Source organism: Telopea speciosissima, chromosome 1 (genome assembly GCF_018873765.1).
Source record: "Telopea speciosissima isolate NSW1024214 ecotype Mountain lineage chromosome 1, Tspe_v1, whole genome shotgun sequence".
Taxonomy (NCBI): domain Eukaryota; kingdom Viridiplantae; phylum Streptophyta; class Magnoliopsida; order Proteales; family Proteaceae; genus Telopea; species Telopea speciosissima.
The window spans coordinates 19,082,549-19,098,646 of NC_057916.1; the positions used below are offsets into that span (position 1 = coordinate 19,082,549).

At 37.9% G+C, this 16,098-nt stretch overlaps 1 protein-coding gene across 1 annotated transcript; it reads left to right on the forward strand.

The window, feature by feature from the left end:
• Positions 1 to 11,967: 11,967 nt before the first annotated feature.
• Positions 11,968 to 16,098, forward strand: LOC122646176 (lysosomal beta glucosidase-like). Its single transcript, XM_043839673.1, has 9 exons — positions 11,968 to 12,210; positions 12,335 to 12,539; positions 12,940 to 13,030; positions 13,170 to 13,315; positions 14,182 to 14,425; positions 14,525 to 14,629; positions 14,787 to 14,969; positions 15,101 to 15,305; positions 15,438 to 16,098. Exons 1-9 carry the CDS (start codon positions 11,991 to 11,993, stop codon positions 15,923 to 15,925), a joined length of 1,887 nt encoding a protein of 628 aa, XP_043695608.1. The 5' UTR covers positions 11,968 to 11,990; the 3' UTR covers positions 15,926 to 16,098.

Consider the following 16,098-nt stretch of genomic DNA (forward strand, 5'->3'; position numbering starts at 1 on the left):
CTCTCTACAACTCTCTTGGTCCAAGCCCTCAAAATCCCCCCAAAGAGCCACGCCAAGACCTTATTTACCTCAATCACTCATCACTTTTTAGAGAAACTCTCCTTAAGCCTCTTACAATCAACCAAATAAGCAAACCCATAAGCCATATTCTTAAGCGTAGCCACATGCAACTCCCTTGCCGAAGTCGCCATCGCATCCATCGAAAAGAAAACCCTAATCACTCTCACAAACGCCTCCCTCACCGTTGTTTCACAGCACAAATTCGTCATAACCCCTGTAATTATAACCTCCTTTATCCCTCTCTCCACCAAATACTCCTCCAATTCAGTTCCTATGAAGGCACTGTAAGTGTTCTTTTCAAGAACTTTATCGTCACATTTACGATTGATCTCCGGCATCAGCTTTGTCTCGGGTGTTCTGTCCATGATCAAATTGTTTTTCCACCATTCTCCAAGCATTTCTTCATCGGAGGGGGACTTGTGGTTGTGGCATGTGAATATTATTGGGATCAAAAGGTTTCGGCAGAGATTGATTGCAGGCTCTGTACTAACAAGCCAGGGGAAGAAGTGGGGGATGGTGGCGGTTGCCAAAGCCTGTTCTCCGCTCAGTTGCAGGCTTGTAGCAGGTGGGCACAAGGGTGGGTAGGTTGAGAGAGAGAGAGAGACCAGCAGTGGCGGCGAAGGGAGGGAGATACACTTGCATATTGATTGAATGGTTGGGATGCCTTCCATTTCATCCAATGGCCTAAAAGATGTTAGTAGGTAAAGGGTAGTTTAGTCATTTGCATTTAATTCAGTTAACCCCGTTAGTTTTTTGGCCAAAATTGATATAATGACCCTTAATAGGGTGGCATTAATTTCACGGTCCATCGGAGGGGGTGTCGCCGAAAATTTCCCTATAGGGGAAGATAGGAGACTAAAAAATAAAACTACTTTAATTGAATATCCGATCACTAATAAATGGATTTGTTTCCAGATACGAATATGGATATGTCTTTCATGTTCATCGGATATTATAAGTGGATATCAAATATCCATAAAAATAATAATAATAATAATAAGCGGACCGACTACAGATATATTAGTCAAATCTTTTTTTTTTTTCGGCTGAAACTTAAGAAGCCATCAAGGCACCCCAAACTTTCCCATATGAATGCCACATCAATGGGTGTTCTTAGAAAGGTATCATCCATATTGGGTCCATATTTTCAAAACAAGTGAGAAAATAATAATAAAATCATGTGAGATGAAAACTATACTCTAGGGCGTGACAATTTTTTCCCTTAAAACTAGGTACTAGTTCCATACATGAAATGTTGTGATAGGCACATAAGAATTGAGTATTCTTATTTGATGGGTTGAGATGTTAATAAAAATTTTCCGGGCTGGGGTTGGGAACCCCGCCCGCTCTAGATATCAGGCAAACTTGACTAATGAGCAGGGTGGGAGGGGCAGGGTGATACTTTCCATGGAGGTGGGAGAGCGATAGACACAGGGTTGCCACTCAATTTCCTCAATTCCATCTAATAGGAGGGCAAAAATGACCACCCTACCCCCTACCCGAACATATTGCCCGGAATGAGGTCCACCTCACTCTATTAGAGGGAAATGAGGAAACTGATGGACAGACAAATTGAGGTGATATTTTTTCGGAAAGATATGAAAAGAGTTTGGATATCTAAAGTAAAGATTGTGATGCTAATAAATTTGAGATAAAGAAGATAAAGATAGGAAATAAAAGTCATTGATTAGAAATTTATCCCCCAAGTAAATATTTGACCAATGGTTGGTTCTAAATATTGTGGGACCATTTCCCATACCCAGAAAAACATGGGGGAATTTAAGTCCCTACCATGGATTTAGTAATAGGTATCGATTTGATACTCATCCGGATCCGCGATATACTCAATAATAAGGATAGCCGCAACATTAAAAGAAAGAAAAAACTAGTACTGTGGAATCATTGCCAAACTTTGTTTGGTTTCTTTCCCATAAAGAAAATTTTCTTTTCCATGTTAAATTGAACCTTTTTTTTTTGGTTAGATAAAATTTATGAGAAATATTTTCCCAAACTTATCCCTAAATGATATTTTCTCGAGTAAATTATGTGTATCTCTCCTCTAGTTTGGTTCAATTATAAGTAATCCTCATATTTTGAACAATTACATCCGCACCCATGAAGGTTGATGGTGTTAGTGAGGTTTTAGTTTTGAAATGTAAAAGACAGTTTTACCCTTATTATATGTTGAATTAAAATGATAAAATTTAAATACCATTTTTATCCTTATTACATCCTCAAACCTAAAATCCTCAAATCGTTTTTTAAATAGGGTGCCATCACTAGTGAAAGTGAAGAAGATAGAAATTTCCGGTGGACAGCATACAGCACTGCAACTCTCAGGCAAAGGTTGGTGGCAGGGGAGTTTTTGGTGGCAATATATAGCTCTGCAACTCTCTGCAATTGATGGCAGTGTCGAAGGAATGAAGCTCTGAACTTTTTTCTTCTCATTGTCATAGCTACTGCTACTATTGTAAGATTCTTCTTCATCATAAGCCAAAACCTTATGGCATTTCTTCTTCCTGAAGTTCTTGGAAGAACCCACAATCTATAAGCAATACATAAAAGCCGATTTGATTAAGGATTTAGAGAGAATGTCATAAAAGATTTTATCATAGAAATCAAATAGATTAAATGGGGATTTTGTTTTTGGTGTTTTAGTGTTTACCTTGTAACCTAGACAACAGAATCGGAACGAATCAAGGAAACTTCGTTCTCAGACCTCGCAAGTATTGTTTACACCTTTGCCTGGCTTGGGTTGAGGGTGCTTGTTAAGGAACACGACTTTGGCACTAAGCTCTGATCTCCTTACCTGTAATGGCGAAAACAGAGCAAACCCATTAATGCTAAACCATTTTGAGATTCAAGCAGATTGAATTTAAATACCTAAATATGAGAGAGAAAAAGATAAACCCCTTCTCCTAATCCCAAATAACTCAAAAGATAAAAAAAAAAGAAAGGGGAAGAGTATAAAACCTGAATGGCTCTGTGATCTTTGTGATAAGTGAGGCAAATAGAACATAGGCTGCCAATCATACTTTTTGCAGCTCGATCACAGACCCATTCAACAAAAATGATCACAGTTCGAAGATCATCGTCGGATTAGAGAGTGAAGTTCCTCACAGATTGTCGGAGATGATAGGAAGATGTGTATGCAAGTCGCCAAAGAAGAGAGAGATGTGATGGAGGAAGATGAGGTTGGAACGAGGTAAGACTGAGGAGATGAGTTTGGGTTTTGTAATGTAAGGGTAAAAAGGTAAAACTACACTAATGAAGGGTAATATGACCATTTATGAATGCTTTACTTTAACTAACGTTTTCAACTTAACAGACTGAGATTACTTGTAAGCCTCACCATAGTCCGTGGGAGATCTATGTAATTGTTAAAACAACGAGGATTTGCTTATAATTAGACCAAACTATAGGGGAGGTATATGTAATTTACTCTATTTTCTTCCATTGAGAAAGAAACTGATGCACGTAACAAAGTGTTTTTGGGAATAGCAATCAAATGTAGCATGTTCATGGTTTTGATATCTTTTTTTTACCTTCACCAAACCATGTCGGATGGGGTGGAGATTCTATTTGGCTGGCTCTCACTGTGTGGGATGGCACCCTATATGAAAAAAAAAACATCTTACCAACAGCTGCCTAGTGCAGTTGGTGAGCCGTGGTGCGCTTTATGCCCATGCTCATCAGGAGGTCTCGAGTTCGAGTCTCTTGGCTAATACCTTCCCCCCTCCCTATTTCCCCCCCGCCCTTAAGAAAAACAAAGTAAATTATATATAAAGCTCCCAATTCCACAAAAAAAAAAAAAACAGAAGCATCATTTTGAATATTATTTAATGTCAATAAAATTATTTTTTTCTTATTAAAAAGGCAAAAAAAAAACATAACTGGAAATTCAGGAACCATCAAATAAACTGATTGATATCAAATATTAAATCCAAAATTTCAAACTATGGTTTTGGATTAAGTCGTTGAAGAATCTAAATATAGTTCAAACCCTAGCTAGCCAGTACTTTGGACTGTTGCATTGGATCAGGCTTCAACTAAGTATTCAATATGTACACGTGCTATATATAGTGCCATTTCTTGGATGTAGACATCATTGAAGAAAGCATTTGATAATCAATTCATTTGGCTTTTTGAATCCTTGAGCTTTGGTTGTTGAATGGTCCCCATAAGTAAAATAAAGTAGGGAAAATATTTTGCTTTCTCTATTTTCTTCTATAGTTATTGGGTATAAAATAGTGGACCCTACAGTAAAGCTCTTTACTTTCCTTATTTTTATTACGACTCAAAATGGTATTTCCAAACTGGAACTTTGTAGCATCCACCAAAAAATTTAAAAAATTAAAAAAAAACCCTATATCTTTCTTGTAAAATGTATTTTAAAGAGAAGTTTCGAAATATCTTGTCCCTTTTTAAAAATTGATTTTTCTCCCACAATGTTTGACTCTTGACCTCTTAGAAAGTTGCTTTTTGCAAAGATTTTAAGTGTGAGAACTTAATCCCACATTAGAAGTGGAAAAGAGTGAAGAAATGTTGATATAATATTATGGGAACTACAAGGTAGGGATCTTTGAAGAGAAGGCCCTCTCTCTCTCTCTCCCTCTCTCCTTTCTAGTGTTTGGGACTTGGGGGGGGGGGGGGGGTTTGGTTCTGATGTTTATTTCACATGCATGTCGAGCCAAGTTGGACTGGAGAGCCTAAGGGAATTAATGTTTCAACCTGGAGATTGATTCATAAGTATCCTCTCACCGCAAGGATGAATACAATCTTAAAGATAGTAACTGGTGGCACGAATTAGCCCCACAATTAATTATTTCAACATTCGTGAAGAGCATGTTCTAGCTTGTACAAGTTGATGTTCAAGATCAAGTGCTAAGACAATTAGAATGTTTGTTTCATTTCGAAAGTGAGTGCTTTAACCATTAAAGATTACTACGCACTTTTGCATTGTACTAACCTCTCAAACTATAAACTTTAATTAAATTAAGAGAGAATGTTCTCTGTATCACAGTGCAAGCTACGCCAGACACATGGACTTGCCACTCAAGGGGTCATTGAATGAGGCTAAAGCTCGGGTTTGGGTTTGACCCGAATCCCCAAACCATTGAAGTTGCAACCTTAGTAAAAATAAATAAATAAATAAAAGTTTGATTCCAATATTGATTATTAATTTGAGAGGTCGGTAGGAAGGTACTAGGTAGGTACTTTTTGTTTGATTCCAATGGTCATGATGTGACTACTAGATAAAGCTTTTTCCTCTTTTTCTTTCAATATGTACATTGTGTGGGAATACATTGGGACCACAAAACATGGCTTATGTCTATATTAATGTAATCTTCTAGATCTCAACCAAAACGTTAAAAAGATGGTCTGCTCTACCTCACATAGAAAGCTGAAGCTGATAAAGTCAATATTGCATCACATCTTTATTATTGATTGTGAGTTATCTCTTTCTCTAATTAATTAAGGAAACATTTTCAAAGATTTGCATACATTGACTTCGGCTTAACTTACTCACATCTTGGCCCACTATCTTTGGCTGGAAAGAAAAGTTTATCATTCTTAATTAAATTTAATTAATTAAATCCAAAGAGGACTTAATATTCGAGGACATAATCTAAATCTAAATCTAAATCTAGAATTTTCGATAACATGAGGTATCATATCCCAATAAAGACTAATCTTCCTGTTCTAATTATGTGAAGTTTTCATAAATGCTCTGTCCCTATTGTACAAAGTCGATAACATTCTCTCATTGTTCATTAATTACCTTTTGCATACCATCCAAGCCCTTCAATCAAAGGATCCTTCCTTGACTATCGTAGGTGAAGGAAATTGAAATTGTCAATATAAATCAAAATTGCATAGGAAGCAAGGTCTCGTGATCAAACCTTCGCTGCTGCATAATTTCTTGGGACCACCCACCTGAGGCTCACTAGAGCCCAGAAGCTCCTAGTTCGTGCGTGGCGCAGGGGTCATGTACGAGCCCAGTGGGGATTTAGTCGGCCTAAAGTCGGATATCCCTCCTGTCTCCCGAAAAAAAAAAAGAAGAAGAAATTGCATGCCCCACTCAAAATACTGTAGCATCTCTCCTATGAAATGTCCTACATACCTCCTATTTAAGAAGTTTCTTTTTTATTCTACCTTTTCTTTCGCCTGAAACTACACACAGACATTGGAGGGAGCCCTCCCCCCATCCTCCCCCTCCCCCCTCCCCCCTCCCCGTTTGGGCTGGGAAACCCTCTCCACTAATTTTATTATAAAAAATGGAAAAAAAGATTGTTATGCTACACTTTTACAAAGTGAGTGGTACCTACATTGACATTCTCTCCTATTCTGATTATATGGGTCCTATCTGAATCTCATATGGAAGATGCAATTTTCCAACCCCTCATTGGTGTAGCGCGTAGATGCCTTTCTTACACTGTCCTAGTAGGAAACCCTCCCCCCAAGGGTTGGATTTTCCACGTTGACAGTGTGTGGAGGAATCTGCACAACAAACCAATAGGTGTTCTGGAAAAGGTATCATCCATTTGGGTTCTACATTTTTAAAAACAAGTGAGAAATATAATAAAAAATTCATGTGAGAGAGAAACTACACATTTGCAGTATAGCAATCTTTTTCTCGTATGCCAAATATTAGATCTAATTAAACGGATCAGGCTTGTTGACAAGTTAGTGGGATTGATGTCACACTCCCTAATGACAGATCAGATCAAACGATTCATCAATCAAATTAGCCTTGAGTTTAGAATTCTCTTTGCAGTCTTTGGCTCGGTTTTGCTCCTCTATCTTTATTCGGACAACCACTTAGTCAAATGAACAATCCTTTTGTTTATGCTTCATATTAAGCTTAAAAGCATCCCAAGAGGTTGGTAATTTTTCAATCAATTAGTCAGTTAAAAATTCATCTGGTAGAGCTATATTCTCCTTTGACAACCTATCAATTATGACTTGGAATTTGTCAATCTGAGAAAAGGTACTCTTACCATCATTCATTTGAAAATTAAGAAAATTATCAATTATATATTTTGTTCACCTCGCGTCATCGAGAGTATACTTATTCGTCAGTTCATATGCATTATATAATTATACAAATCAATGAAAAAAAAAACATTCAATATGCGATTCTTGCACTGGAAATTGGTTTGAATCCAAGCTAATTGTTTGATATCCTGACCGAATCTTTAGATTGTGGTGTTTTGGAATCCATTAAAGCAAAGACAACTCCCAATTGAATAAGAACAAAAAAGACAATTGGCTTCCACCTTTTGAAGTTTTTAGGATCAAATGGCTCAACTTTTTCAAAGTCAGAGGTTATCCTCAAGTTTCTCATTGGTGGATTAATAATGGATTTAACAATAGATATGGATGCAACCGGAATGGGGTTAGGTGGAGGTGGTGAAGTTGTACCTTGAATGGTATCCGTTTGATTATTCACATCAATCATTATCTTAAAAACTGAGGATAATATTTCAAACCTTAAGATTGTTGGATATATACAACACACATATATGGGTTTTAGATTTTGTGTCTTAGTTTTATTCTTATACTTGATGGAATCAGATGAATGCCAATGCTTTTCCTTAATTATAGGCAAAGTGAGATAGACTCGTGGTTGGCTTCTAAACATCTGACCATATCAGGGAAGTATGGTGGAGATTTCTTCCCACGCCCGAGTGAGTAACCACACTAATGAGAGGGTGGGAGGCCGACGAACCTATTATGTGAGAGGGTACAGGAAGAAATCCCCTCTTATGTAGAAAAACGAAAACCTAAAATGATGTAAAAAAATAAAAAATAATAAATGAAAATCACAAACAAACAATCACACAATGCACACAAAGATTTATCACATATCCTCACACCTCTCTTAGATTATATAGAAAACCATCTCGCAACAACCTACAAATATAAAGCAAAACCCTTCATAGGCACATATTACTGAAGTACGCACTCATGTAACCCTAAAAAACATTCGGGCCCTACATTTTCTTATCAACCCTTCGAAATCAACCCACTAATTTAAGTGAAGGCATATGAGACTAGTCACCCCAAGGGGTAGCTCAATTGACACCTCACAATTAAGAAGTCATGAGTTTAGGATCTAGTTATTAAAAAAAAAAAAAAAAAAAAAAACCTAAGACTATGGGTGATCAGTTGGTGATATTTCCCATAAATTATCCAACAAAGGAAAAGAGTGTGACACAACATGGAAAAGCAAGTAATAGCAATGCAGTCAAACAATCTTATGAATCCCATATTCCCATTCCATCACCTTTGGCTTTACTTACCTTTTAATTCATACCATTTCACTAAGAAAATAACTACTAAACACAACTTTATAAAATGATTCAATAATTCTAATTTTTCTTTTACATTGGGAGAATCTACCACTAGAATTTCCCCTAATAAAGAGTCACGTGCCATCATTTATTGACCATAGGGAACTTATAGTAGCAAAGCTTTAACACACCATCTATCAATGGTCTAGTGTTTTTAGGGCATAGGACCACACAATTTAGAAACAAAGAAATAGTGTGATTTAAGGGGTTGAAAGTGTGAAACGTACTCCGGTTTCGACTTCTCGATTATTATCTTCGGTGGCCATCCGTTCCCCTAATCTGTTCTAATCATTATGATAATAAGATGACCAAAGAAGTTACCTCTAACGGTCAAATGTTTATTGGACTATGTGTTCAAGGCTGCTCCCGCCAGTGCGGGTATGGGAAGGGTCATAATGTACGTAATTTTACTTTTTCTTTCATTGAGATCACCTCCAATTCTGACATCCTCCAATTTCCTCCAATGTCGGGGTAGGGTGATCATTTCAGCTCCTATGTAAGGGATTGGAGGGAATTGGAGGGAATTGTAGGGTATCAAAATTAGAAGAGATAAAAATTCTCATTGAGAGACTGTTTTTTTATTTGAACCTAGGACCACTTGATCATAATGGAGCAACATTACTGTTGGATTCTATATTTTATAAAATAAAAAAAAAAATTGGGAAAATGTTCTATGTGGGGGTGCAGGCCATGCCCAAACACAGTGGGGGCAAAATGATCGTCCTGCCCCCATGAAAAGCAGAAATCCCGACCTCGAGATGTTAGTATGCGCATGTGGCCTCTACGCTCCCTTCAAAAAAATTCATTGGATTATGTGTGCTTATACCACAGCTGAAGTATTGATTCTCTATATTTAGGAAGATGTTTTTTGTTCGGGAGCGTAGCTCGCACACCTGCGCTTCACCATTCTCAATTCGGTTCAATCCAAAAGAGGGACAGGGAGGAGGAGATAGACTCAATATTTATTTTATACTGAAATATGTGTTCTATCGAGAGCATGGTCTATGCCAGTAATCCAATGTGTTTAACTCTCGCCTCCCCCTATGAAATGACATATCTACTCCCTATTGAGAGAGAGAGAGAGAGAGAGAGAGAGAGAGAGAGAGAGCACTCTCCTAGACAAAGAACACTTTCCCTTATTTTATGCATATACAATGCCCAGACATACTAAGGGTGAAATGACTATCCCACCCCTTGTGAAATGAAAAATCCCACCTCTATTAGATGCCCCCATGCACACTCTCATTGGCCTTCATATTGATGTAGAAATCACACACCCTGGCAGCAATTCCGCTCCCTTTTATTATTAAAAAAAAAAAATAGGAGAGGGTTCTTTGGGCAAGCGGCATAATGTGCATCAGCACTGGCCAATAATAGTGTGTGCAGGAACATTGGACTGAATGAAATTTTTTACTTCACTTAGGGTTGCAACAATAATTTCGCACAACCTGTGTCTAGGCACAGGAACCACAGTACCTTTTAATGTTATTTTTCCCTAAAAAAAATATTTACTTTTCATATTTTGAAGAATACTCAGTTGTTACTCTCTTTTTCTACCCAAAAAAAGAGGGAAAAAGAACTTTGTCCGGTCCTGTTTGGGAGTGTGGCCTGCTGCTTTACTCGCATGAGTCTATCTCTTTACTTCCCATATAAAAAGACATTCCTGCCCCCTTGTTTTGAGGAGAAGAAAGATAAATGCATGCCACACTTCCTGATAGAACACTACTTCCTTAAAAAAATAAAAGGGCAAAGTTTTCATATGAATCTAGTATGTGAGAGAGTGCGAGTTTCAAGGCATTAATTAATGGGTGGGAGTTTATAATTTTTTCAACTCTTTGTGAGAGGGGACACGATCGTACATGCTTACACAACCATGTATGAAACTTCCCCCCAAAAAAAAATACATGAGGAACCTTCCTTAGCAAAACAGAGTTAAGAGAACGAGTGATTGCTGGGGAAGTCAATGAACATTATGTTCAGAACATATCATTAGAAAAATACTCACTTCCCTTTTTTCTACCAGTGAAACATATCCACTAGTTCTTACCAAAAAAAAAGGAAACATATCCACTAGTTTGACAACCAAGTGAGAGAGAAAATAGCAGTTCTAAAAAGAGAGAAAAAAAAAAAAAGAGAAAGAGAGAGAGACAACAACGTGTTCCACCAACTCAGGTCACCGACCAAGATAAGTTCAAATCCGCAGATCGAACCGCTCAAAATATCTAATCAATCGATTGATGATTTGGATCTAATCAAACGGTTCAGATTTGTAAACAAATAGGTGAGAATATTATCTCCCTATCACACTCCCCAATGATGGATCATGGAAAGAAAGGATTCGGATTTGTTTAATCACATTTTCATTTTCCATTAATGTACAAATTTTGCCACTTTCTTCTTATTCTTCTTCGAAAATAAGGGAGGGAGAGAATTCGTTATTAAATATGGAAAGTTAATCAAAGTCGAACTGTCCCCAGCTCTTCACATGGCAAAGCTGTCTCTGTCATTGCGGCCAAGCAGTGAAGAGTAAGAAACTAAGAACCGAACAGAGAGGAATCGCTTCTCTGCCTCTTCCAGTGTTCATCGACCCTTCTTCTGCTCTGCTCTGTAAGTGTTCTTTCATCTCTCTTCTGCCTCATTTGGTCTTCCTATCTAAGTTTCTAAGCTTTTTCCTCTGCTACTATGGATCCATTAGTGAACATTTGTTCCCTTGGTCTCTGTCATTGTGACTGAGGAGGGAAGGAACGAGTTAAGACAGAAAAAACGCTTCTCTGCTACTTCCAGTGTTACTCTACTTTGCTCTGTAAATGCTCTTTGATCTATTCTTCTGAGTGGTCGTTTTCTGCTTCTCTTGTTCTTCCTGTTTTAAATGTCTAAACTTACCTGCTACTATGGATCCATTACTGAACATTATTTTCCTTGATGGTTTTAGCTTGAACGGTGTAAGCATAGATAAGACTTGTTTCAGTTATGTTCACTTGAAACTCGTCCTTTTCATGGCTTCGCAACGTATGTGGAACTCTTGGCATCCTTCTTTTGCCTGTTCCAGAGATCGATCTTTTCATCTGTTCTCATTCCTTATTTTCCTTTTAAGCTTTCCATATCAATTCACCAATCCTTCTTTTGCCTTTTGTGTTCTTATTTTAGGATTCTCCCCCATTCCCCAATCCACACCCCCTCCTCCTCTAAGTTTTTACATCAATTCCTTTGCACATTTATGGGTTTTAGATATTCTGTCTTGGTTTTACTCTTCTGCCCGATTGAATAAGTCTCATCCTACTGGTTCTCCCTTCCATTTGTAATTTTGCCAACGTAGCAATTTTCTGGATTATTTTTTCAAGCTCCCACACCCCCTAAATGAAATGTCCTTTTCAGATTTCACTGGTTATTGCCTGATTTAGCCGCTGAAGTTGTAATTAGCATGCATTTCTATATGCCGAATCATTTTCTTTTGTTCATCTGTTTAAATCTTAGAAAAGTGAATTTTAGATACTGTTCCATAGGAAATGCTGTAGATTTTCTCATGCTTTGCCTGCTGTCTGTTTTGCAGTCTAAAGACAATTGGGAGGGAAGATGGCGAGATTTTTCATCCCCTCAATGGGGCTTCTGTTTTTATGCTGCTGGGCAACCATGGCTGGGGCTGAGTATTTGAAGTATAAGGACCCTAAACAGCCCTTAAATATTCGGATCAAGGATCTGATGAGCAGAATGACTTTAGAGGAAAAGATTGGCCAAATGACGCAGATTGAACGAAGCGTAGCATCGGCTGATGTAATGAAGAAGTACTTCATTGGTAAATATCATCATTTATTCGCTGAGAAACTTCCTGTATGTTTTATCCTTTCATATATTAATTAAATCAAATGAAAATAAAATAAATGGAGTAGACTAAAATGAACAATCCCTGTTTTGATCAGGGAGTGTGTTGAGCGGTGGAGGGAGTGTACCAGCCACTGAAGCTTCTCCAGAGACTTGGATTAATATGGTGAATGAATTCCAGAGCGGTTCACTGTCGACTCGTCTTGGGATTCCAATGATCTATGGAATCGATGCTGTTCATGGCCACAACAATGTCTACAAGGCAACAATCTTTCCGCACAATGTTGGTCTTGGGGTTACCAGGCAAGTTGATATGATCTTGCTATAGAATTGTCTGGATTTTCACAAATCTATCAGTCTTATTAGCCTAGAACAAACTCTTCTGGTCATTCGTTTTTGACTGAATTTTGAAGCATCATCTAACAGAGTCCTAATAACCTAAAACTTCTTGTTTCCTAATTTTGATATTTCAGTACTACTATAAAATAGCAAAATAAATCAATTGCCCCGAAAATAATGAATGATGACTACTATTTTAATTCAACTCTATTAAGGACTCAAGGCAAGACTAGCCTTAGTTTGAGGGATACAATTTTCCCCTTTTAATGTATGAATGATGAATGAAAGGGTATATAATATCTGGTCTTATTAGAGCCCTGTAAATGGGAATAAAGATTTAATCTGAGTAGCAACGGTTGACCAGGGACCCTGAACTAGTAAAGAAGATTGGAGCTGCAACTGCTCTTGAAGTTAGAGCAACTGGCATTCAATACGCTTTTGCTCCTTGTATAGCGGTATGTATACCAACGATAACTACTGATTTCTTGAAGCCTCAGAGAGCTAATTATTTGAAGTATCTTTAATTCTTCTGAAGAAATTTAGACCTTTTCTTTGTCTGCTGATGTTTTCTGCTTGCTACTTTACTCAACATAGGTATGCAGGGATCCTAGATGGGGCCGTTGTTATGAAAGCTACAGTGAAGACCCCAAGATCGTTCAAGCAATGACAGAGATTATACCTGGTTTACAAGGAGATATCCCAGCAAATTCTAGAAAGGGTGTTCCATTTGTTGCTGGAAGGTAAGAACCTTCTTTCATTTTCAAGTCAAAAGTCTCCTTTGCTTACCTTTTATGGAAGCAAGACCTACTGGTCTCTGTAACTTCAGTGTTGGATGAATTTTATTGCCTATATATGCTTTATTGACATAAATAATGAGAATTTTGCTGATGTGAATTAATTTATGATCCTATGGTATGTTTGAGATGTATCAAACTGGGCTGATTGAAGTCACCAAGAATGTAACTTGCAGATTTTGACATATGATAAGTGTCAGACAGCTTCATATGGATTATTCTGTCACTATTGAAGCGCATTAGGTCACACTTGTGGACATATTGTTTAATTTATGCCGAAGTAGTGGACCATGTGGTCCTCTAGTTAAAGAGGAAAAAGCAGAGAAGCATATTCCCCTCCGTTTTCTTACTGTTGACTTGAAGATTGTTTGTATGTTGGACTCCAGTATAAAACCCCATCTTCAGTTGCAGCAATAATTTTTGGAGCCTTAATAATAATCCTGTTATTCCCAAAGTGCCCTTTGAATTGACCGAGATTCTCCCAAAACATAACTGAACCTAGTGCATACTCAGAGGAGAGGTTACTGAGTTCTTATTTGGTAAAACATCTGATTTATCTTTCTGGTTGCCACCAAATAAAAGAATGTGTTTTATAAAACAGTAATTCTGTTTTATTTACTGATATTCTGTTTAACATGAGCTTCTCAATGGTAGTTGTGCACATATGCTATTAATTTCCTTCCAAAAGTCCAATTTGTTATGTTGTTATTAACTCATTACTAAATACATTTTGGTAATTACAAAAACAATATGAAATGACAGAACCAACCTCTTCACAAAATTCCACTCTAATACATCTCTTACTATTGCAGAGACAAAATTGCTGTTTGTGCTAAGCACTATGTGGGTGATGGTGGCACAACCAACGGCATCAATGAGAACAATACTGTCATCGATTGGCATGGATTGCTTAGCATCCACATGCCAGGATATTACAATGCAATCATCAAAGGTGTCTCAACGGTCATGATCTCTTACTCAAGCTGGAACGGGGTGAAGATGCATTCTAACCGTGATCTTATCACGGGCTTCCTCAAGGGCAAACTCCGTTTCAGGGTTAAAACATTTTTTCAGAAACTTCCAACATGAATTTCTCTGCTTTCATGCTAGAATAACTGGACCTGACACTTCTGTCTCTTTCTTGATGAATTGCAGGGTTTTGTCATCTCAGATTGGCAGGGTATTGACAGAATTACATCTCCAGCAGGTGCTAACTACTCATATTCTGTTCAAACTGGAATTCATGCAGGCATTGACATGGTCAGTTAAAACTAGACTTGATCATTTTCCTATGTTCAAAGCTCGTGTTTGAAATAATAGACTACCATATAAAATTTCTGAAGACTTAAATTAAGCATCCTCAATCAGATAATGGGAGTTGTTCATTGTTGTAATATCATTTTTCTATTTGTTGCAGATCATGGTACCATACAACTATACGGACTTCATTGATGATCTGACCTTCCAGGTGAAGAACAACATCATACCCATTAGTCGGATTGATGATGCTGTGAGCAGGATTTTAAAGGTTAAGTTTATTATGGGTCTTTTTGAGAATCCATTGGCTGATGATAGCTTGGTTAAGCAGCTCGGAAGTCAGGTTAGTAGGTCCATCTCCCTAATGGATCTCAGTTTCTAAGTTTTGACTTTGCTGACTTGGCTGGTGAAGTTTCTAAGCTCCTTTCCCCTAATGATGGAAAGACCATTGATAAAGCATTTTGACTTTGACAGGAGCACAGAGAACTGGCAAGAGAAGCAGTAAGAAAATCACTTGTTCTTCTGAAGAATGGAGAAAATGCTGATAGTCCACTGCTACCCCTTTCCAAAAAGGCAGGCACGATTCTTGTTGCCGGAAGCCATGCAGATAACCTGGGCGATCAGTGTGGTGGGTGGACTATCACATGGCAAGGCCTCGAAGGAAATAACCTCACAGTTGGTACGTTTACAGATTTTAATTTTGAAGTCTTTAATGTCTACGAAATGTGCTTTTCTGGTGGGAAACAAATATTTCTGTAAATTGGTAAAACTGTTATATTTGATTTAATGAGAATATCCTTGGCATGAACAGGAACCACAATCCTCAAGGCAATCAAGAACACTGTTGACCCATCTACCCAAATCATCTACGAAGAGAACCCTGACAGAACCTTTGTCAGTTCCAACAAATTTTCCTATGCCATTGTTGTTGTGGGTGAACCCCCATATGCAGAGACATTTGGTGACAGCTTAAACCTTACACTTCCCGACACCGATCTAAGTACCATCACCAATGTATGTGGTGCTGTCAAGTGCGTTGTTGTTATCATTTCTGGCCGTCCTGTAGTGATCCAGCCCTACGTTGAGAGAATGGATGCTCTTGTGGCTGCTTGGCTCCCAGGAACAGAAGGGCAAGGTGTAGCTGATGTTCTCTTTGGTGATTATGGGTTCACTGGTAAACTTGCACGTACTTGGTTCAAGACTGTTGACCAGCTCCCGATGAACGTCGGTGATTCACATTATGATCCGCTCTTCCCATTTGGGTTTGGACTTACAACTGAACCTGTGAAGGCAAACTAGGACCCCAATTTTGAGGGAAAGTTTCACCTTCCTAGTTCAAAATCAAGCTCATTTTTCTCTGTTAAATGGGGGCTGGATTTTGTCTTGTTGTCTAGTTCCTTTATTTTTAGCCCGTTCCTAATGGCTTTTTGAAAGCTCTCTAGTGATTCAGTTAAATTAAATATTTTGGTTTT

Coding starts and splice junctions, on each gene's coding strand:
- LOC122646176 (XM_043839673.1), top strand. CDS start 11,991: ATGGCGAGATTTTTCATCCCCTCAATGGGGCTTCTGTTTTTATGCTGC. Junction 13,316..14,181: donor GTTCCATTTGTTGCTGGAAG/GTAAGAACCTTC, acceptor TTACTATTGCAG/AGACAAAATTGCTGTTTGTG. Junction 14,426..14,524: donor AGGGCAAACTCCGTTTCAGG/GTTAAAACATTT, acceptor GATGAATTGCAG/GGTTTTGTCATCTCAGATTG.